Source organism: Oryctolagus cuniculus, chromosome 9 (assembly GCF_964237555.1).
Source record: "Oryctolagus cuniculus chromosome 9, mOryCun1.1, whole genome shotgun sequence".
Classification (NCBI taxonomy): domain Eukaryota; kingdom Metazoa; phylum Chordata; class Mammalia; order Lagomorpha; family Leporidae; genus Oryctolagus; species Oryctolagus cuniculus.
The window spans coordinates 52,605,211-52,629,977 of record NC_091440.1 but is presented as its reverse complement, the minus strand read 5'-3'; the positions used below and the strand labels follow the sequence as shown (position 1 = coordinate 52,629,977).

Genomic DNA, 24,767 nt, shown 5'->3' with positions numbered 1-24,767 from the left:
AATGAGGTTTCACCTCACCCCGGTTAGAATGGCTCACATGCAGAAATCTACCAACAACAGATGCTGGCGAGGATGTGGGGAAAAAGGGACACTAACCCACTGTTGGTGGGAATGCAAACTGGTCAAGCCACTATGGAAGTCAGTCTGGAGATTCCTCAGAAACCTGAAGATAACCCTACCGTTCAACCCAGCCATCCCACTCCTTGGAATTTACCCAAAGGAATTTAAATTGGCAAACAAAAAAAGCGGTCTGCACCCTAATGTTTATTGCAGCTCAATTCACAATAGCTAAGACCTGGAACCAACCTAAATGCCCATCAATGGTAGACTGGATAAAGAAATTATGGGATATGTACTCTTTAGAATACTATACCGCAGTAAGAAACAACGAAATCCAGTCATTTGCAACAAAATGGAGGAATCTGGAACACATCATGCTGAGTGAAATAAGCCAGTCCCAAAGGGACAAATACCATATGTTCTCCCTGATCGGTGACAACTGACTGAACACCAAGAGGGAAACCTGTTGGAGTGAGGTGGACACTATGGGAAATGGTGGCTTGATCAGCATAGCCCTGACTGTTAATGAACAACTTAATACATTATCCCTCTTAGTAGTTTTTTTTATCTGTTCTACTTAATATGACTGGTTTAGATCTGTAATTGATGCACAGTTATTCTTAAGTGTTGAAAATTAACTGAAATGTGATCCCTGTTGAACATGGTGGTGGGAATGGGAGAGGGAAGAGATGTATAATTTGGGACATGCTCAGGCTGACTTGCCCCAAGTGGTGGAGTTGGAAGCATACCAGGGGATTCCAATTCAATCCCATCGAGGTGGCATGTACCAATGCCATCTCACTGTTCCAGGTGATCAGTTTCAGTTCACAGTTGGTCATGGTGAAGGGACTGGGAGTCAAAGGGAGCACATAAACAAGTCTAGTACCTGCTAACACTAACCGATAGAATAAATAAAGGGGAGAGTGATCCAACATGGGAAGTGAGATACTCAGCAGACTCATAGAATGGCAGATGTCCTAAATAGCACTCTGGCCTCAGAATCAGCCCTAAAGGCATTCAGATCTGGCTGAAAAGCCCATGAGAGTATTTCAGGCATGGAAAGCCAAGACACTCTGGCAAAAGATCTCTGCGAGTGAGATCCCAGTGGAAAGAACAGGTCATCAAAGAAGGAGGTACCTTTCTCTGAAGGGAGGAGAGAACCTCCACTTTGACTATGACCTTGTCTAAACAAGATAAGAGTCGGAGAACTCAGGGGGCTTCCATAGCCTTGGAAACTCATGACTGGAGCATAGGGAGATTACTGATGCCATAGACAGGAGTGTCAATTGGTAAAGTCAACAACAGGAGTCACTGTGCACTTACTCCTCATGTAGGATCTCTATCCTTAATGTGCTGTACATTGAGATTTAATGCTATAACGAGTACTCAAACAATATATTTCACTTTGTGTTTCTATGGGGGTGCAAACTGTTGAAATCCTTACTTAATGCATACTAAACTGATCCTCTGTAAAAAAAAAAAGAAAAGAAAAAAAAAAAAAAAGAAATTATCAATTCCCAACTTGACTCTCACTGGGATTAAACATGACAATAGGTCTGCTCTGATTTCATCATCATTTAAAAAAATCATCTATTATTTTTCACTTTATGTTTCTGTGTGGGAGCAAACTGTTGAAATCCATACTTAATGTATACTAAGCTGATCTTCTGTATATTAAGATAATCGAAAATGAATCATGATGTGAATGGAAGGGGAGAGGGAGTGGGAAAGGGGAGGGTTGTGGGTGGGAGGGACGGTATGGGGGGGAAGCCATTGTAATCCATAAGTCGTACTTTGGAAAATTATATGCATTAAATAAAAGTTTAAAAAAAAATCTTTTTAATCTAGACATGTAATTAAACTGAAATATTGAATTAATATTTATTTTATAGCTTCAGCACTGCAAAGAGGTCCAACTTTAGACTATAAATCAGATATTTATCCTGACATGGTCTCTTCCTCATGGAATGACCTTGGAAGTGTCTTATGAGCATGATAGTCCCTAGCATCAAGCTTATACTTAATGATCCATCAGTATTCTTATTTTTCACTGACATGTTGGTGTTGCTGGTGACAAGTATTTAAATATCTCAGGAATGGGAGGAATTACTAGAAGTGTTGGGCTATAAGTGTTTGCTTACATACGTTTGCAAGAATAAGTTGTGCCCTTCTTTAAAGGGCAATGAATAAACATTATTGAAGAAATAAGACATAAAGAACTGCAAACATTAAACACACAATCAACTTTTTTGAAGTGTGCCTTGCAAACAGCTGTGTAAGAGGGATGTGTTAAAAACAAAACCAACAACCCACTTAAGAGATGGGCCAAGGACCTCAATAGACATTTTTCAAAAGAGGAAATCCAAATGGCCAACAGGCACATGAAAAAATGTTCAAGGTCACTAGCAATCAGGGAAATGCAAATCAAAACCACAATGAGGTTTCACCTCACTCCCATTAGAATGGCTCACATACAGAAATCTACCAACAACAGATGCTGGAGAGGATGTGGGGAAAAAGGGACACTAACCCACTGTTGGTGGGAATGCAAACTGGTCAAGCCACTATGGAAGTCAGTCTGGAGATTCCTCAGAAACCTGAAGATAACCCTACCGTTCAACCCAGCCATCCCACTCCTTGGAATTTACCCAAAGGAATTTAAATTGGCAAACAAAAAAGCGGTCTGCACCCTAATGTTTATTGCAGCTCAATTCACAATAGCCAAGACCTGGAACCAACCTAAATGCCCATCAATGGTAGACTGGATAAAGAAATTATGGGATATGTACTCTTTAGAATACTATACCGCAGTAAGAAACAACGAAATCCAGTCATTTGCAACAAAATGGAGGAATCTGGAACACATCATGCTGAGTGAAATAAGCCAGTCCCAAAGGGACAAATACCATATGTTCTCCCTGATCGGTGACAACTGACTGAACACCAAAAAGGAAACCTCCTGAAGTGAAATGGACACTATGAGAAACGGTGACTTGATCAGCATAGCCCTGACTGTTAATGAACAACTTAATACATTATCCCTCTTAGTAGTTTTTTTTGTCTGTTCTACTTAATATGACTGGTTTAATTCTGTAATTATCACACAGTTATTCTTAAGTGTTGAAAATTAACTGAAATGTGATCCCTGTTAAACATAAGAGTGGGAATAAGAGAGGGAAGAGATGTATAATTTGGGGCATGCTTGGGCTGACTTGCCCCAAATGGTAGAGTTAGAAACATACCAGGGGATTCCAATTCAATCCCATCAAGGTGGCATGTACCAATGCCATCTCACTAGTCCAAGTGATCAATTTCAGTTCACAATGGATCATAATGAAAGGACTAAGAGTCAAAGGGAGCACATAAACAAGTCTAGTACCTGCTAACACTAACCAATAGAATAAATAAAGGGGAGAGTGATCCAACATGGGAAGTGAGATACTCAGCAGACTCATAGAATGGCAGATGTCCTAAATAGCACTCTGGCCTCAGAATCAGCCCTAAAGGCATTCGGATCTGGCTGAAAAGCCCATAAGAGTATTTCAGGCATGGAAAGCCAAGACACTCTGGCAAAAAGATCCCTGTGAGTGATATCCCAGTGGAAAGAACAGGTCTTCAAAGAAGGAGGTACCTTTCTCTGAAGGGAGGAGAGAACCTCCACTTTCAATGTGACCTTGTCTAAACAAGATAAGAGTCGGAGAACTCAGGGGGCTTCCATAGCCTTGGAAACTCATGACTGGTGCATAGGGAGATTACTGATGCCATAGACAGGAGTGTCAATTGGTAAAGTCAACAACAGGAGTCACTGTGCACTTACTCCTCATGTAGGATCTCTGTCCTTAATGTGCTGTACATTGAGATTTAATGCTATAACGAGTACTCAAACAATATATTTCACTTTGTGTTTCTATGAGGGTGCAAACTGTTGAAATCTTTACTTAATGCATACTAAACTGATCTTCTGAAAAAAAAAAAAAAAGAAATTATCAATTCCCAACTTGACTCTCACTGGGATTAAACATGACAATAGGTCTGATCTGATTTCATCATCATTTAAAAAATCATCTATTATTTTTCACTTTATGTTTCTGTGTGGGAGCAAACTGTTGAAATCCTTACTTAATGTATACTAAGCTGATCTTCTGTATATTAAGATAATTGAAAATGAATCTTGATGTGAATGGAAGGGGAGAGGGAGTGGGAGAGGGGAGGGTTGTGGGTGGGAGGGACGGTGTGGGGGGGAAGCCATTGTAATCCATGAGTCATACTTTGGAAATTTATATTCATTAAATAAAAGTTAAAAAAAAAAAAAAAAAAAAACCAAGAAGCTAGATCCAAATTTTCCACCATACAAAACCTCTGGTGGGTACAAATGCTAAAGGGTTAATATGGCTCATGAATTAATGTTGCTTTGTCAAGAGAATTTTATAGAAATGTTTCAGATAGGTGCAAGCCCTTTCACCATAGACATAGAAATAGCTTTAAATTTTGCCAAAACCATGACTGCCTGAAAAGCTTGAGAAACATCACTAACTATATTTTAAAAAGGACAAAGACCCTTCTCAGCTTCAAGACCTTTAAGCTTCAGAACCAACAGCACATGGAATATTGTGATGAACTAAAGGAATCAATCGGTACAAGAGTCCAGGAACCAATTCCTTAGTTTTTGAAAGGGACCTTAGTTGTGATTAATTTACTCCTTAGCAAATAGATAGCACTGAGAAAGCAAAAATTTCATTTCAGTTCTGCTAAGTGGGAGTTTCATTGCAAAAGATCCTCTGCCAACAGGCAGGCCTGTTTAACAAGTGATCTGATCCAGTTATTAAAAGTGATTATAATAAACACATCAAAAATGCTTATACCTGTCTTCCCTGTACAAGAGTGCTTCAAAAAGCCCATGAAAAAGTAGAACTGTAAGATAGAATTTTGGTGCAAAAATATTTTGAGATCCATGAAGTTTTACATGATGGGCAATTTCTACTTACTTTTTAAGGATTCTTTGTACATCCTATTAAGTGACAGTCTTCTTTTCCTGCTAAAAATAGCAATAGTATAAACTGTACTCAATATTTTCTATGTCATTGTGCTTTTAACAATAAAATGTAGGGGCTGGAACTGTGGTATAGCAGGTAAAGCTGTCACCTGAGGTGCCAGCATCCCATATAAGTGCCAGTCTGAGTCCCGGCTTCTCCACTTCCGATCCAGCTCTCTGCTATGGCCTGGGAAAGCAGTAGAAGACAGCCCAAGGCCTTGGGCCCCTAAATCTGTATGCGGGACCTGGAAGAAGCCCCTGGCTCCTGGCTTTGGATCTGCTCAACTCCGACCATTGTGGTCATTTGGGGATGAACCAATGGATGGAAGAATTCTCTATCTCTCCTTCTGTCTGTAGCTCTAGTTCTCAAATAAATAAATTAAAATCTAAAAAATAAAATAAAAATGTAGTCTTCATAAATGTTTGTCAATGAGCTAATTAGATTGCATTTGCAATTATTAAAAAAGACATTTTAACAATATAATCAAAAGTAGGCCATAGATGTACCATTCCAGCATGGGTATTTGGTTAAGTCACTGCTTGGGGCACCCACATCCCAGTACCTAGTTTGAGTCCCTAATCCCCAGCTCCATATCCAGCTTCCTGCTAATGTACATCCAGTTCCTGGGTCCCTGCCAGCCATATGGATGGCCCAGATGGAGTTCTGTGCTTCTGGCTTTGGCCGGATCCAGCCCTGGCTATTGCAGGCATTTGGGGGTGTGAACCAACCGATGGAAAAGACCCTCCTACCCCATATCTCTGTCTACCTATCACTATCTCCTTTTCAAATAAATTTTTTTAAGTTATGATTACAGGGGCCAGCACTGGGGCAGAGCAAGTAAAGCTGCCACCTGCTGCACCAGCATCCTAGATGGGCACCTGTTGGAGTCCTAGATGCTCCATTTCTGATCTAGTTCCCTACTAATGTGCCTGGGAAAGCAGCAGAGGATGGCCAAATGCTTGGGGGCCTGTACCCACATGGGAGACCCAGTCAAACCTCCTGGCTCCGGATTGGACCAGCTCTGGTAATTGTGGCCATTTGGGGAGTGAACCAGAGGATGGAAAGTATCTCTAACTTTGTCTTTCAAATCAATAAATAAAACTTTAAAAACAAATAAGTAGCATGATTGCAGAACCTCAGATATTCAGATAAATGATTCCACATAAATAAGAGGCAAAACAGCATTTTACCATAATAAGTTTTCAAAGGTAGTAGTGAAAAGTGCCACCTTCATACACATCTCATTAACAGGGGCAAAGGCTAGCAAAAAGTTTTGGGTTTTTTTTTTTTCTCTTGGTTAAAACTTCATCATCTCATGGTACCAAAAGAATAAGGAGTTATTTGTGTACATTAAAAAATCAAAATCAGCACTTAAGAGCTGGTATTATAGATGAGTTCTTAAGCCAAGGCAAAGAAAAAAGAACACCACCACCACAGTAATAAAAATGTTCAGTAATGAAGAATTAGGAATCACTGAGACTCATTAAAAAGCCCATGAACACACAAACTAATCCTTCTTTGTTTCTGGAATTTTACAAAGCTCCTCCACATATACCACTGGACACAATCACTTGCAATGAAAAGAAAAAAAAAAAAAGAATAATAATGTCATGGCAAATACATTGCTGAGTCCAGCCAAGCAGTGAAAAGACCAGCTATGAACATTTGTCAAATTTCATGCACGTGTTATATTGAATATAATCATTTCCCTAAAAATTAATAAGCCTTTAAAAGCCAACAGGTATTAGAATAGACATATACAGAAAAAATTGAGTCAGGAATATACAACTCTACAGAATGACACATAAAATCTTTATAATATCCACCAATTTATTCCAGTCTAAATTTTCCAACCTCTAGCTGCCACCCACCTTCAAACAGCTAGAAACTGCACACTTGTTTCCTCCATGTCAAAGGAGCACCCTCCGTTCCCTCTGCTATCCATATCCTATCCTGAAGACCTAGCTCTAGTTTACCTGTTCTATTCAATTTCCCTCAACTGCAGAACAGCCTATCCATCCCATTTTCCCTGAAGCCAATGAGGCATCTCAAAAACTAAAGTAACACCTTCTCCCTCGGAACTCATAAACAGCTTAGTTATTAGATACTGCATTTCTTATTTAGTTGTTCAATCTTTTTGAAATCTAGGAGATAAGCAACCTGACGGTAGGAACTATATATGTAGATAAATTTATTATCAAGTTAGCTTTAATTTGGGGTAAGCAGTTTGAATATGCTTAACATATGGGAAGTAGGGATCAAATGAGCACAGCCAGCTTAAAAGTCAGGCGCTGAGTCAGAGATTTACCAGTTTTTAGATCTAACTGAAAACGACCCGAAATAAAACCATGTATCTCTACTAGGAAAGGCAGATCATATCACTGCTACAGGATCATAAAAAACATAGGTATCCTGTGAATTAAGGAGAAAAAAAAAACACCAAACAAACCAAAAACGCAGCACATTTAACTCAAATAGCAGAGCATTATGACCACTCAAAAATTCAACTGTACATAGACAGAATGATCACTTCCTTTACTCAAGACAAAAAAGGTATCATTTGATTCTTTACAATATTTGTTTCTATAAACTCAATATAAAACCAAAAACTGGTATAATTTTTTTTCCAGATTCTTTTGTCTGTCATCCAAAAAGTTTTCTAGGGCTAAAGTGTTATCTTAAAAGAAATAAGAAATGACCCCACAAAATATGAATTTCAAATATCTTAATGTTCCATTAACATGACCAGAAGCTAAGGGGTTTCCCCCCCTCAAATATCTTGTGAACACTCAAACTTCTTACCATCATCTTTTCAAAAAGTTCCAGAACTTCATTCTGTGCCAGTGGCTTTGGGACATTTTCCATCATCTCTGAAGAGGCCAGTGAGCAGTCACTGCTTCCAAATGCAGTCTTCAGGCTGGAAAGTGGAGGTCTCTCTTTCTTGCTCCCTGGAATTCTTATGCTGGCAAATTTGTCCAGCTACAAAGGAAGACAGAGCAGCAGACATGTTAAGTACAAGAATGTCTTGCTTCAGATTTATGTAAATCCAAAAGCAAAAAGAATACTGCCAATCACAGTATCACTGTGATTTTATCAAGAAGTATTCCGGTATTGGGATTTTTTTTTTTTTTTTTTGACTGGCAGAGTGGACAGTGAGAGAGAGAGAGACAGAGAGAAAGGTCTTCCTTTTCTGTTGGTTCATTCCCCAACGGCCGCTGCGGCCAGCGCGTTGCAGCCGGCGCACCGCGCTGATCCAAAGCCAGGAGCCAGGTGCTTCTCCTGGTCTCCCATGCGGGTGCAGGGCCCAAACACTTGGGCCATCCTCCACTGCACTCCCGGGCCACAGCAGAGACCTGGCCTGGAAAAGGGGCAACTGGGACAGAATCCAGCGCCCCGACCGGGACTAGAACCCGGGGTGCCGGTGCCGCAAGGCGGAGGATTAGCCTAGTGAGCCGCAGCGTCGGCCTAAGATTCATTTTCAATTATCTTTATATACAGAAGATCAATATAGTATATATTAAGTAAAGATTTCAACAGTTTGCACCCACACAGAAACACAAAGTGCAAAGTACTGTTTGAGTACTAGTTATAGCATTAATTCACATAGTACAACACATTAAGGACAGAGATCCTACATGGGGAGTAAGTGCACAGTGACTCCTGTTGTTGATTTAACCACTGACACGCTTGTTTATGACGTCAGTAATCACCTGAGGCTCTTGTCATGATCTGTCGAGGCTAGGGAAGCCTCTTGAGTTCGCCAACTCCGATCTTATTTAGACAAGGTCATAGTCAAAGAGAAGTTCTCTCCTCCCTTCAGAGAAAGGTACCTCCTTCTTTGATGACCCAAACTTTCCGCTGGGATCTCACTCAGAGATCTTTCATTTAGGTGTTTTGTTTGTTTGTTTTTTTCCCCACAGTGTCGTGGCTTTCCATCTGGCAGTTTAAAAGGGAATTTTTCATGAACATGTGGAAATATTCCATATATGTTTTGACTGATATAGTAGCCACTAATCAATCACCTGTGATTGGGGACTAGAAATGTGACCAATGAACTGAATTTTTAAAGATTTGTTTTTTGTATTTGAAAGGCAGAAGTATGGAGAGAAGTGGAGAGAGAGATCTTCCATTCGCTGGTTCACTCCATAAATGGCAACAGTGGCTGGCGCTGGGCCAGGCTGAAGTCAATAGCCTGGAGCCTCTTCCAGTTCTCCTATATGGATGCAGGGGCTCAAGCACTTGGGCCATCTTCTGATGCTTTACCAGGTGCATTAACAGGGAGCGGGGTTGGAAGAGGAGCAGCTGACTCAAACTGGTGCCCGTATAAGGTGCTGACACTGCAGATGGAGGCTTAACCTTCTATGCCACAGTGCTGGCCCCTGAACTGAATTTTTTTTTTTTTAAGGGAAAGGGTTTAGTGGGGGGAAACTCGACAGATTGGAGGGAAGGAGTGAAGAGGGAAAAAGAGGGAGCAGGAGAGTATAAGATATCCACATTTCTAGTCCCCACACACAGGTGACTGATTAGCGGCTACTGTATCAGTCAAAGCACATATGGAATATTTCCATTACTACAGAAAATTCTATTGGACAGAGCTAGTATAGTCAAAAAAGTTGAACACTGGAAAAAAAAGGAAATAAACATTCAATTTAAAAGGATAATAAGTCATGGTATTATTTAATTCCTCTAAAGAAATGGGATCTCTTCAAGAAATGAAATGTAGAGATTACATTGGTGGCCAGCACTGTGGCATAGTAAGCCAAGCCTCCACCTGCAGCTCTGGCATCCCATATGGTTGCTGGTTAGATCCAACTGTCTGCTATGGCCTGTAAAAGCAGTAGAAGATGGCCCAAGCCCTTGGGCCCTTGCACCTGCACGGCAATCTCTTGGCTTTGGATAGGCCCAGCTTCGGCCACTGTGGCAATTTGGGGAGTGAACCAGCAGATGGAGGGCCTTTCTCTGTCTCTCCCTCTGCTGTAACTCTACCTCTCAAATAAGTAAAATCTTGAAAGAAAGACAGGTACAAGGATGAGACAAGAAGAAATGTAGAGATTATAATGATAATTTTTCAGAACAGGGGCAGGTGTTGCAGCACAGCAAGTTAAGCCACTGCTTGGAATGTTCCCACCCTATTTCAGAGTAACCATCAAGTCCTGACTACTTGCTTACAATTCAGCTTCCCACTCTTCACTTGGGAGGCAGTTCATGATGAGCCAAGTTCTTGAGCTCCTGCCACCAACATGGGAGACCCACACAGAGTTCCTGGCTTCAGGCCAGCCCCAGGTGTCACAGGAATTTGGGGAATGAACCAGCAGATAAAGCTAGCTGGTGTGTGTGTGTGTGTGTGTGTGTGTGTGTGTGTCTCACTCCGTCTTACAAATAAATTAAAAAAAAAAAAATAGATCTCAGGGCCAAAAGTGTGGTGCTGCAGGCTAAGCTACTGCCCATAATGCCAGCATCCCATATGGGTGATAGTTCAAGTCCCAGCTTCTCCACTTCCATTACAGCTCCCTGCTAATGCACCTGAGAAAGCAGTGGAGGATGGTGGAAGTGCTTGTGGAGACCCAGGTGAAGCTCCTGGCTTCAGCCTAGCCCAGCCCTGGTTGTTTCAGTCATTTGGGGAGTGAACCAATGGATGGAAGATATGTTTGTCTCTCTTGCTCTCCCTGCCTCCAATTCTCCCTTTCAAATAAAGTAAATCTTTAAATAAATATAGAAATGGGCATCAGGACTTCAAAAGAGATATGAAACAGTTTTGAAAGCTGGTAGCTCAGTTGTCAAGTCAGACAAGAGATGCCAGATTCTCATTTAATGCAAATCCCAAGCCATCGAAACAAATGAGTTGAATCAAACTAAAGCCAACAATAAGGCCCAAACCGAACTGCTACACTGAAATAAAATACCCACAATCAACTACTGCTAGGCACAAAGAGGCAATAAGATGTGTCCATGGAAAAAAGCAGTTCCTGAGACGGCCCTGATGTTGGAATTACAGATAAGCAATAAAAAATATCAGAGACAATGCTAGAGGATATAACAAAGAGTAGATATCATGCCTGATATTTCAGCAACAACCTCAGAAACTTAAAAAGATTAGAAAAGAACACTTCGTGTATTTTATCAGATCTGAAGATTTCATTAGATAGGCTTAACAGTAACCTGGACAAAGCTGAGTACAGTGACTGCAATACAGCTCAATAAAAAGTATCCAAACTGAAACACAAGAGAAAAGGATGGGCAGAGGAGGGGAAAAAACAAAACAAACAAAAAAAAAAAAAACACAGCAACCAAGATCTGTCATATAAGTGTAATTTATATTCAAAAGCAGAAGACTGTGAGAATAGTACACAAGAAATATTTCAGGACATAATCACTGAAAATTTTGCAAGATTACCTCTATCACAGGCCCAAGAAGCTCAGCAATACTCAATACCTCTCCCCCCACAAAAAGAAAATCCACATACTTAAGTAATTCAAACTGCTGAAAAATCAAAGAAAAACATAAAGTGCAACCAGAGGAATAGGGCCGGCGCCGCGGCTCAGTAGGCTAATCCTCCGCCTAGCGGCGCCGGCACACCGGGTTCTAGTCCCGGTCGGGGCGCCGGATTCTGTCCCGGTTGCCCCTCTTCCAGGCCAGCCCTCTGCTGTGGCCAGGGAGTGCAGTGGAGGATGGCCCAGGTGCTTGGGCCCTGCACCCCATGGGAGACCAGGAAAAGCACCTGGCTCCTGGCTCCTGCCATCGGATCAGCGCGGTGCGCCGGCCGCAGCGCGCTGGCCGCGGCGGCCATTGGAGGGTGAACCAACGGCAAAGGAAGACCTTTCTCTCTGTCTCTCTCTCTCACTGTCCACTCTGCCTGTCAAAAAATAAAAAAAAAAAAAAAAAAAAAAAAAAAGTGCAACCAGAGGAATAAAGATTATTAATTACAGGACAAAAATGATGCAATAGATTCTCACCAGAAACAAGGACTGCAAACAACAAAATGGCATCTTTAACGTGCTGCAAGTACTATCATCCTGAAATTGTATATGCAGTGAAAATACCTTTCATAAATAGAAACAAAAACAGGACAAGTTGAGGAAGATAAAAGCTGACAGAGTTTGTTTCCAGCAGACCTGTACTATAAAAAGTATTAAGATAGGCTTCTAGGCTGAAGGGAAATGCTATCTGGAATACCAGATCTACAAAAGCAATGGCAAGCCATGGAGCATTTATGCTATTAGCCATGGGTAGTATGAAGATATGAGTTACATAGGGTTTATCTTTAACAAACAGAAAAGACAAGCACATAATAAGCAGGTAATTAAATAGCTGTATAGAAAATGTGGCAATAGGGCCGGCGCCGCGGCTCACTTGGCTCCTCCACCTGCAACACCGGGACACCAGGTTCTAGTCCCGGTTGGGGCAACAGATTCTGTCCCGGTTGCTCCTCTTCCAGTCCAGCTCTCTGCTGTGGCCCGGAAAGGCAGTGGAGAATGGCTCAGGTGCTTGGGCCCTGCACCCGCATGGGAGACCAGGAGGAAGCACCTGGCTCTTGGCTTCGGATCAGCGCAGCGCACCAGCCATGGCGGCCATTTGAGGGGTGAACCAACAGAAAAGGAAGACCTTTGTCTCTCTAACTCTGCCTGTCAAAAAAAAAAAAAAAAAAAGTGGCAATTTGTTTTTTTAACAACATGAAGATATGGATGGGGTCAACATTGTGGTACAGCAGATTAAACCACTACTTGGAAAGCCTGCATCCCACATCAGAGTGCTAGTTCAAGCCCTAGCTCTTCTATTTCTGATTCAGTTCCCTGCTAATGTGCCCGAGAAAGCAGCAGATGATGTTCCAAGTTCCTGGGCCCTGTAACCCATGTAGGAGACTGAGATAGAATTTCAGGCTCCTGGCTTTGGCCTGGCCCAACTCTGTCATATGCATTTGATCTTTGACATGCTGGCTCATTCCCCAATTGATGGATCTGTCTTCCTCTTTCTCTGCCTCCTGAATAAGTCTTTTTTAATATTTCATTTTTTTGAAAGGCAGAGTTACAGACAGATGGAGAGACAGATCAGTCTTCCTTCCCCAAATAGCCACAATGGCTAGGGCTGGGCCAGGCTGATGTCAGGAGCCTAGAACTCCATCCAGGTCTCCCATGTGGGTGCAGGGACCCAAGGACTTGAGTCATTTTCTGCTGCTTTCCCCGGTGCATTAACAGGAAGCTGGTTCAGAAGGAGAGTTGCTGGGACTCAAACCAGCACCCATATGGGATGCAGGCATTGGCTTAACCTATTGTGCCACAATAAATCTTTATAAACAAAAATAGGTATGCACCAAAGATGTTGTTTTAAGAAATAAGACTGGTTACCCTGCCTATCATCTGAATTGCTACTTCAGAGCCATCACTGTTACACATGTAATCAAAATTCCCAAGCAAAGAAACTATCCTGACTCCCTTTCACATACTCTTCCCACCTCAAGAAAGTTGCTTAATATGCTAAACTTAAGTGAAATTAAGCAAAACATCATTAATGCACCATCAATATTACAAATGTAAACATGTCAATAAATGAGAATAAGCTTAAGCACTTTACAAGCTAACATGCAAACACATATCCTAGTGGTTCTATCAGTGAAAGAATACATCAGAAAACTTTAGTTTTCACCAAAAACCCCAATATTAAAAAAAATTCTATAAGCCATAAAAGTAACAATGACCGGTTTTTAGAGAGCCCATCCTAGATGTCAGGCACTGGCCCAAACTTGAAATGCAGCATTAGGCTGAATAGAACTGTCTAATCCTTATGAGAAAACTGCATGTCTGAATATAAAGAACAAGCAGCAAAACACTTTTATACATAAAAAAATTCATAGTATTTAGCTTATAAAATAGCATGAGAAAAAAACATTTTTCAAAAAGTAAAACTACATTTATATCAAATAATGACTTGTAAAAATAACAATAACAGGGCAGGTGCTGTGGTGCAGTAGGTTAATCCTCCACCTGCGGTGCCATCATCCCATATGGGCACCAGTTCTAGTCCCAGCTGCTCCTCTTCCAGTCCAGCTCTCTGCTGTGGCCTGGGAAAGCAGTAGATGACATCCCAAATCCTTGGGGCCCTGCACCCATGTGGGAGACTAGAAGAAGCTCCTGGCTCCGGACTGGCTCAGCTCCAGCCATTGCGGCCACTTGGGGAGTGAACCAGTGGATGGAAAACCTTTGTCTCTCTCTCACGGTCTGTAACTCTACCTCTCAAATAAAATCTAAAAAAAAAAAAAGTAACAAAATATTTAGCACACCTCCCTGGTATGCTTAGCATCTCAGCTGTAGGTGAAGATTGGATTTTACTCAAAAGGAAAAAAACTCTCTACATTACTACTAGTATAGCTTGTTAAAGCAAGACAAGAAAAATTAGCAATATCCCTCTCCTAGCTATAAATCTACAAAGGTCCAAAGAGCAATATGAGATACAAAAGATCAATCAGCATTTCATATTTCTAACATAATGCTTTTATTCATTTCTCATGATTAGAAAGGATGAAAGACAAAATAAGGAGAGAGTCACAGAAGGAAAACAAATACAATCTTCCCCCCTACATAGGAGTAATAAATTGAATCTGCTGAATTCCTCAGAATTACAGAGAAAGCATTCCCAGGTAATGTGATGAGCACTCCAGGTAGATTCTGCAAAATCTGGGCACAGTTACAAACCTATGTGCAGAGTAAGCTTTCCTGTTAAATCATTTTTAATATCCTGAAGAATCTTCAGTTTTTAAAGAGATGCTACTAGGAGGTAACACTGTGGCATAGTAGGTTAATCCTCTGCTTGTGGCACCGGCATCCCATATTGGCACCAGTTCATGTCTAGGCTGCTCCTCTTCCAATCCAGCTCTCTGCTTATGGCCTAGGAAAGTAGCAGAAGATGGCCCAAGTGCTTGGGCCCCTGTGCCCACGAGGGAATTCCGGAGCAATCTCCTGGATCCAGATCGGCCCAGCTCTTGCAGTTGTTGCCACTGGGGAGTGAACAAAGGATGGAAGACCTTTCTCTATGTCTCTCCCTCTCTGTCTGTAACTCTATCTCTCAAATAAAGAGATGCTACTATGATTCTACTCACAATAAAGTTAGTCATTTATTCTTCATAGAATTGCACAATTTGCTTAAAGCAAGGCACAATGCAGCATATAAGCAAACTTGAAAACCCCTTCCTATTTTATAATTTTACATGAAATTCTTCAAGTTAAACAACCCAGGTAGGTGAAGTACACAATTTGCCTTTGTTGAAGAATTACTGGAGACCTGGTTAAACACACAGAAGACTGAGGGAGTTCTATCATAATGCTTTTTGGCAGTGGTATTCCACACTTAATGTAGCTTCAACTGTCTGGGGTGCACTAAGTCTTATAAATTAATATCACTTATCTTCAAGGGAAGTTAAATGAGCACCCTACTGAGTATTATCTCATACTGAGTAATCACACTGATAATTTTATTTGAACTGTCATTACTGATTAATTAAAAAAAAGGCAGGCTCCAAAAAACCCTTACCTGTATTTCTAGCTATAGTACAACATTATAATAGTGAAAACTCAGCATTTGGGGTTTTCACTATTACAATATTTTAAATACCAAAAGAGCAAGGATTTTTTTTAAATAGAGGAAGATTTTTTATCATCTTAAATTTCACAAATATGAAAAACTATATATAAACATACTTCCTTAGAAAAGAGTGGTTTCCAGGAGAATTAGAAGGTAACTTTTGTTGGCTTAATTCCATCAAATGCACAATTGAAATACAGAGCATATATTGCTCTATATTTCATGTAGCCTTGTATTTAAAAAGCATCAACAACCTAACAACTAAAATATCTTGGCTTTTTAATTAACAATTTTTATCCTATTGTTGTTGATGTAAACATGTCTCAAGTATGACTTCTGAATCCCACTTCACCATTTGCTTGTTCTGTTACCATAAGCAAACTGGTTAAGCATTTTCCTGATAATATCCATCAGAGCTTCCAAAAAAAGACCTGAAATGCTTTCCATGACACCCTAAAGCAACACATGAACTCACCCTGTTCTCTATCACAGTTCATAGCATACATCCTTTTCAATGATTTATAAAAATCTATTTATGTTGACTCTCTTTTCCAAGAGAGACAAGTCATCAACTAATTTAATTCAACAGTCTCCAGCCTCTAAAAATGTTCCCAATGACCCTCGGACTTGGGTAAATAGGATACCGTGGAAATTATGGAGTGTGATTTCCAAGACTAGATGGGTCATAAAAGATATTTCAAGGGCTGGTGCTGTGGCACAGCAGGTTAAGCCATCGTCTGCAGTGCCAGCATCCTATACAGGAACTGATTCAGGTTCCGGCTACTCCGCTTCTGATCCATCTCCCTGCTAATAGCTTGGGAAGGCAATGAAAGATGGTCCAAGTCCTTGAGCCCCTGCCACTCATGAGAGACCCAGAGGAGGCTCCCAGCTCCTGGCTTTGGCCTGGCCCAGCCCTGGTCATTGGGGCCACTTAGCAGATGAAGATGTCCATCTCTCCTCTCCAACTCTGCCTTTCAAACAAATAAAAAAAAAAAAAAGATATTACAGCTTTTGTCTTACTCCTTCTTGAATCATTCACTGAGGTATGCCACTGAACACTCAAAAATAGCTAAGGAGGGCCCACATGACCAAGAACTGAGCCCTCCCACCAAAAGATTAAGAGGGCTCTTGCCAACAGTCACGTGAGTGAACTGTTTTAGTCAAGCCTTCACATGGCCATATTTCCTGGCCAACTCCTTCACTGCAATTTCATCAGAGACTAAGCCAAAACTACCCATCTAAGCAATTACCAAATTCCTGATCCACCAAGGTAATAAATGGAGTTTTAACTCACTAAGTTTTGGAGTAATTTGTTATACACCAAAAGAACCCTATTACAGTGCTATATATCAATTATATAGTGCTGTATATTCAGCCTACAGCACAGTACCTGGCAGATAGCTAGCAGTTGATAGATTAATACTTGTTAAAAGTATGAATAAATGAGCAATTAAAAGATAAAATACATAAATTATAATGCCATCCCTGCAAACATTTGCCACTTGAGGGGTAAAAATTTTAAAAAAAAAATCACATGATAAAGAACTAACTATAATTTGAGGCAAAATATCTGGAGTACCCCCAAGAAAATTTTAAGACAAGTGAGTTAGTAGCAACTAGGAATGAATGATTAATATGAAGTAGAGGAAGTATCTCAAGAGAAACTCTGGAAAGAAGGTTCATTGCAGAATCCTAAGGCTAATATGAGAATTCTATGAAATAGTGTATGTTAACAGCTAAGCAATATGCCTGCATATTCCAGCGTCTTTACTATATGCTAGTAACATCACCTGTTACCAAGATATCACTGTCAGAAGAAAAACTGGCAGACAGGGCCAGCATTGTAGGGCAGAGGATTAAGCCACTACCTGCAATGCCAGCATCCCACATAAGTCCCGGCCACAACACTTCTCATCCAACTCCCTGCTAATGCACCTGGGAACACACTGGAAGATGGCCCAAGTGTTTGGGCCCCTGCCACCCACATGGGAGACCTGAATAGAGTTCTAGTTCCAGGCTCCTAGTTTCAGCCTGGCCAAGGCCAAGCCCCATCCATTGTAACCATTTGAGGAGTCAACTAGTGGATGGAAGATCTCTGCTTCTCTAACTATGCCTTTTAAATAAGCAAGTCTTTAGAAGAGAAAAATTGGCAGTCTACCTTCAGGTTTAATAAGCTAGGTATCCTGGTATTAGGGAAAAATTACCACCCAGTAACTCACCCTAATATTTCCTACCTTGCCACAAACTACAGCATACTGACTTATTCAATATTCTTGAACATCAACCAAGGACTTTTCTAGCTCTGAATGTGTAACTTTTTTGAAAAAAAAAAAAAAGGATTTATTTGAAAAGCAGAGTTGCTGGGGCAGGGCAGGGAGAGGGGAAAGGGTTGAGAAGGAGTTCTTCCATCCACCAGTTCACTCCCCAAATGCCCACAACAGCCACAGCTAGGCCAATCCATAGCCAGGAGCTTCTTCTGGGACTCCAACATGCGTGCAGGGGCTCAAGCACTTGACCATCTTCCGCTGCTTTCCCAGGCACATTAGCAGGGTGCTAGATTGGAAATGGAGCGGTGGGAACTCAAACCAGTGCCCATAGGGGATGCCAGTGCTGCAGGCAGCAGCTTTATCTGCTATGCCATACTACGAGCCCCCTAAAGGAATATTTTACTGAAATTAAAATTTTAGCCAGAGGCTTCTTTGAAAATTCATTACACTCCCCCATCACCAAAAACACCTGGTCATCTTAAGATTTATTCTGATTTAGAAAGGCTTCAAGTAGTATTATTGAAGAAAGAAAATTAGTACAATTAAGTATTTGCTAGAAACAAGTTACAACATGCAGTATCTTTTCTACAGCCAACTGCCATATTATGGAGCAGCCTGTGAAGCTACCTGCGTAGGAAGAACTGACCAACCATCGCAGTCCAGTCTCCAGTCATGAGTGAGCCTTGGTATCACACTCCAGACCCATCACAACTTCAAATGACTGTAGCCTGAGACAACATCTTGGTTATCATCTCAAGAATGACCTCAATGGGGCCAGTGCTGTGGCGTACTGGGTGAGGCCGCCACCTGAAATGCCAGCATCCCATTTGTGCGCCGGTTCAGGTCCTATCTGCTCCACTTCTGAACCAGTTCTCTGCTGTGGCCTGGGAGAGCAGTGGAAGATGGTCCAAGTACTTGGACCCCTGCACCCGCGTGTGAGACCTAGAGGAAGCTCCTGGCTTTGGATCGGCCAATAGATGAAAGACCTCTCTGTCTCTCTGCCTCTCCTTCTCTGTGTAACTCTGACTTTCAAATAAATAAATAAATAAATCAGAAAAAAAAAAAAAGACCTCAAGTCATTTCCAAATTTCTGATCTCCTTATTGTTTCAAAACACCAAGCTTCAGGGCCAACGCTGTGGCTCACTTGGTTAATCCTCCGCCTTTGGCACTGGCATCCCATGTAGGTGCCAGGTTCTAGTCCCGGTTGCTCCTCTTCCAGTCCAGCTCTCTCTACTGTGGCCCGGGACAGCAGTGGAGGATGGCCCAAGTGTTTGGGTCCCTGCACCCGCATGGGAGACCAGGAAGAAGCACCTGGCTCCTGGCTTCAGATTGGCACAGCACCGGCCATTGCAGCCTTTAGGGGAGTGAACCAACGGAAGGAAGACCTTTCTCTCTCTCTCTCTCTCTCTCTCTCTCTCTCTCTCTCTCTGTCTATAACCCTGTCAAATGAATTAAAAAAAAAAGATCAAGTTTGAAGAAAACATGTTAAATGGCAATAGAGGACTAATATACTGTTCCTCACAATACATTTTCAAGTGCCTAAAATATATGCAATTTTAAAAACCTAATATGAAGTCATAAACATATCAAAAAATTTTATCACCATAGATGTTCTTCACTGGCATATTAAAGAACAAGGAGTAATAGCCGGTTTACTTTCAACATAATGTTGAATACAAACCAAATTTTACTTAAAAGTTAAACAAAACAAAGACCTATTTTTCAGATGCATAATCAGTTCTACCACAGACTCTTTGGTGGTCCTTAGATCCTGGGTTAGGAAGCACTGGTAGGTGGATAGAGATTCATATCAAAAGCAATGGTGGAAAAGAAGAAATTAATGCCTTCCCTGCATCAGTGGGAAAAACTAGAAGTTGTACAGTAGAGATCAACAAGGAGGAATCCAACAGGTTGTATACTCTGATGGTTTATGCTTCAAAAAGAGCTGGAAGCTTTTGAAGGAAGCAGCTACCTGGAAAATAAAGCCATCAAAGAATACCCAGGTTTCAATTAGATCAAGAAGAAAAGAGAACATTCAAAGGAGATAACAGACTTTGAGTTCCAAAGGGCAGAGTAGGAGGGTTTGGGAAGCCTGGAGAAGTTGAGAAATATTGTCAGATTAGGAGGATGAAGGGACCCAAGTAGGGAGAGAAGCAAAGGGGTGCTTACTGATACAGGAATTGATTATGACTTCTGAGGTTGATGCAGGTCAGCCAAAAGGTGACTGGGATTGTGGTAACTTCACATTTTTATATTAATTTTTATTAAACTATGGACAATCCGTTACCAATTCATGTTCTGACCCTATTGGCATTATCCTGATTGAGGTCACTTGGTAATAACTGCTGCAGCAGCCTAAACTGCTTCCAAGTCTTCACTACCCCTCCACCCATACCACTCTGAAAACTTCTCTGTATTGGCAGCGACTTGATCTTACTGAAAACACAGATTTGATCCTGCCCCTCAATCTGCACTTCAAGTCTTTCAGAGGCTCACCATGAATATATCTTGAAGGTACGTTTGATCTGAACCTCACTTCTTGCGACAGTGTCTTCCCCATTTACCATCTTAATACTATGATTTAGGTGTGACAAACAACCTTGAGTCTCCTAAACATGGACATGCTGTTCCATGTGCCTAGAAACTAATACTTCATCCCTCTCTATTAGCTAATTTGAACCCAATCTTCAGTTCTGTTTGCACTACAACTCAACCCCTTCCAGTCCCACAAGAAAGTGTTAGGTGGCCACGGAGTACTTGTCATTACATAGCATATACTATTCTGAAACTACCTATTAATATATTTACTGAAGTAGGCATTAAGTCTGAAGAAGGATTGTTCTTTTGTTCAATAAACCATCCCCTAGGAATTAGTCTGGTTCTAAACATGTACTGGATGTTCTATTAACATGGTATTAAAGCTTTGCCCACTACACCACAGCACAGGCCCCCAACTTTCTGTAAACAGTACCATAATGTAAGGTACTACAAGGAAAATATACATTCAAATGTAAGGAACACAAAAATCTCTTAAAAATTCAAAACCCAAGTTTTATCTACCACATTTACTCAAAAGTACACTTCTAATTGTACATGCTCAGTTATTTACACTATGTACATAATACAAAATGGCACTGTAATAAGTACATTTAAAGCATAGATTAGTATTTAGTCATAGACAAAAATCTTCTGAAGACATCAACAACTGCTTTCTACTTGCCAATCTGACATGTTTCCACTAGGAATCTATTCCATTCACATCCCACAAAAGTTATTAGAATTAAAAAAAAAAAATAAATCAACTCCATCCTGCACGAATTCTAACATCCTTCAAACTCAAATGAAAAATCCCCTTCTCTATAGTCTTCCCATTATCAAGTTGGTCTTACTTCAAGCAAGCCTTATACATTGTTCCAGCCCCCATCATTACACAACTACTGATTGTGTACACATCTGTTTCCCCACTGTTCAAGAGCAGAGTCTTATCTTTTTTTGTATTATTAAGACAGTACAAGCCACTCAGAAAGTGCTTAATTAATGAGTGGACGAAAGAATAAACAACTCCACTGCATCTTAGTCTATTCAACTCTTAGAGCTCTTCTTCTTCCCACACTTCGGCTGATTTGAGGAGGAGCTCTCGAAACTACCCCATAAATATTTAAAGATTCTAAGATAGCACTTAAATGTTACTTACTATTAAAAATCTAAGTACAGGAAATTCTAATTAACTGATATTAATGGGCTATAAAAGGCCCACCTGACTTAAATAAATTTTATAAGATTTAAATTATGTATTTTGCCACACATATTGAGTTACTCCAGTCCTAAGCTAGTATTTCTGCTACTTTATATAGAAGAATATGTTTTCAATATATAGTCTTAAAGGGGAAAAAACAAAAAGCTTTTGCTTCATCTCTTGTCTTTAATTACCAAGTAAAACTTAATTAAAATATACCATTTAGAACAGGAAGTCTTTTATCCTAGCAGGTCAACAAGAGAAAATTACTTTAATTGCTTTAAAGTTGAGCTCTTTTTTTAAAAGCTAATGATTTATATTTATTACTTGATTATCTGAATTTGTGCTTTACTTGTTAATTAAGATTATATCTTATTTTCTATCATAAATATGATGTCTCTTTTAGCACATCTTCAAGACATATTAGATCTAGATAGATGTAGGAAAAGTCTCCAAGTAGACAAAGCCCATCCCTGTCAGGCCATATTCACCTAAGGAACCAATCTTTGAGCCCAATTTCTCAGAAAACACCAAAGAATGTACAGGAATTGTTTGATAATAGCTTTTCCAGTGGAGTCTGGAGTCCACAGAGAACAGGGAGTAGGCCACAGAACAAGGAGGTAAAAGCTTCTCTAAAAAGACTCAGTAGATCCCACACCCATACCTGGGGATATCCACAGTGGCTCTACAGGACTCCATTCCTGTGGGAAACTTGGAAGAGAACTAGGAAAGCCAAAACCTATATCCAGAAGCAGGCTGCAGTTGCTGCTACATACAACAATGATGTCATTTCCATACAGAGATGTGTTTTTATGTCCTTTACGTGTTGACACTTCTCAGTAAATCACCATTCCTTTGAGGATAGACCTTTCGTTTACTTGAAATATTCAAAATCATTCCTTTGTCACCTTAGAGAACTTTTTAGACATAGTATATCTTCACAATATTTTCTCAGGATTAAGATCAATAGGTACAATAAAATTTTTCCTTATAAATTTAAAAATCAGAAGTCTCATAGATGGCTACAGAACAAATGCAGAAAGCCAGATATTTAAGATATTGCATTTGGAACTCTCAGAGAAGAAAGAGATAATATTTAAGTGGCACCATAATGCTCTGGGTAAAGTTCATATTCTGTTCAGTCAGCATGCCAGAGTTTTCCTGGCTGTCTCATTTGCCTCAATTGCCCCCTCTTCAAAAATGGGAATAACACTGCTTACTCAGAGACATACTGTGAACATTAAATATATTTAACATTCAGAACACTATTTAAGTACATGGCTAACAATTAAACAACCTTACCCTAATACAATTACACTTCTAATAACCAGTCACAGTTATCTAGTTATTTTCAAATCCCTAAGCAAATTCTACAGCAGCTTATGTCTTTCCACTCCCAAAGAGGTTCCCACATGTTGACTGAGGGAATCTGTTAAGTTAGAGAGGAAGGATCCTATCGTGGAGGGCTTATATGCCAGGCTAAAGAATTTAGGCACACTCTATGGATAGCGGGTGCAACCAGTCAGTTCCAAGGAGGCGAAAACATAATCAGGGATGTAGTTTAAATGGGTCACTCTGATTGCCACCAGGGAAGCTGGCTTTTGAGGGAGCAATGGAAGCTGCTATAATCAAAATAGGAGAAAACAAGGGAACTCACACACTGATAGAATAAATAAGAGATAAATTCAATAAATAATTATTGAGAAACACTGGAAGGGTGGAGTTGGCTTCTAACAAAATATAAAAGCAATAGGTCTAAGGAGATAAGAGTTTAATTTGGTGGAACACAGAGGTTCTACTATAGATGGGACATCCATATGAAAGTACTCAAAAGGCAAATGCATTGGCATGTCTCAGTTGGAGGAAACAAAGATACACATAGCAGCTACAGCCTTCAGAGATAATCACCAAAGTAAGGCCCTATACACACCACAGAGTAGTTGCTGCTACAGAAAGCAACCTGAGAAGCAATAGTTTAAGACAGGCAATGAAAACACACACACACACACACACACACAAAGAGGTAGAAAAGGTTTAAAGTTATGAAACAAAGTTTAAGCAACTGTAGAATAGATGAATCCAGTAAATTTCTAAGGACTACAAACAAACATTACCAGGAATTTAAAAGTCATTTCATAATAAATCATAAACAATCCTGTACACAATGATGCATGCACATTCTATTAAGAAGTTTCATAATATGTGAAGCAAAAACTAATGGAAGTGAAAGAAAAATCCAAAACTGCAGTTGGAGACTTCAATACTGCTATCCCAAGTCATTGTTACAAGCAGATAGGGCAAGCACTGAGGCACAGTGCATTAATACTTCAATTCATCAATTCTGCTATGAATGGTCTTTAAAAAAAAAAAAAACACCATTTGAAAGGTAAAGCAACACAAAGAGGGAGGGAAAGCGAGAAAGAGAGAGAGAGTCATTCCACCTACTGGTTCACACCCCAAAACCCCCAACAGTCAGGGAAGGCTGAACTCCATCCTAGTTTCCCACATGCGTGGCAGGGGCCCAAGCATTTAGGCCAGTCTCCACTGCCTTCCCAAGCACATTAGCAGGTAGCTGGATCAGAAGCAGCATAACCAGAACCAGGACTCCAATTTGGGATGCCACCATTACAAGCAGCAGCTTAACCTGCTGCCCCAACACCAGCCCATCAGTTTCTCATATAGTTAAACATACACTTAACATGACTCTACAATCCCACACACACACCCCCAACACACACACACACACACACACAATATATAAACACAAAACATGTCAACCCAAGATATGGTACTCAACATTTCATAGTAATTTTATTCACAATAGCCAAAAACTGGAAACAACTCAGACTGTTGAATTAGGTAAATTAATGGTAGTAACACCAATGAGCCAGACACAAAGGCAACAAACTGTGATTTCAATTATATGAAATTCTAGCAAATGAATTACTAGTTCAGGAAGCTGTTCAATGTTTTTCCAGACCCAGGACAGAGAACCAGATCTGACTACAAAGTAGCACATGCAACAAGCGATTCGTACTGTGACTGCAATGTATGAACAATCATACATTTATCAAAATTCAGGTTCCACCCCTAAAAC

The 24,767-nt window shown here is 40.5% G+C and overlaps 1 protein-coding gene across 2 annotated transcripts in view; it reads right to left on the bottom strand.

Moving 5' to 3' along the window:
- DIAPH3 (diaphanous related formin 3) overlaps window positions 1-24,767 on the bottom strand; it is a 556,480-nt gene that overhangs the window by 482,364 nt on the left and 49,349 nt on the right. For both annotated transcript variants that reach the window (XM_051850009.2, XM_051850008.2), the window contains one exon: window positions 7,896-8,072. In XM_051850009.2, the coding sequence (XP_051705969.2) occupies window positions 7,896-8,072 (177 nt within the window). The remainder of the gene's footprint in view (window positions 1-7,895; window positions 8,073-24,767) is intronic.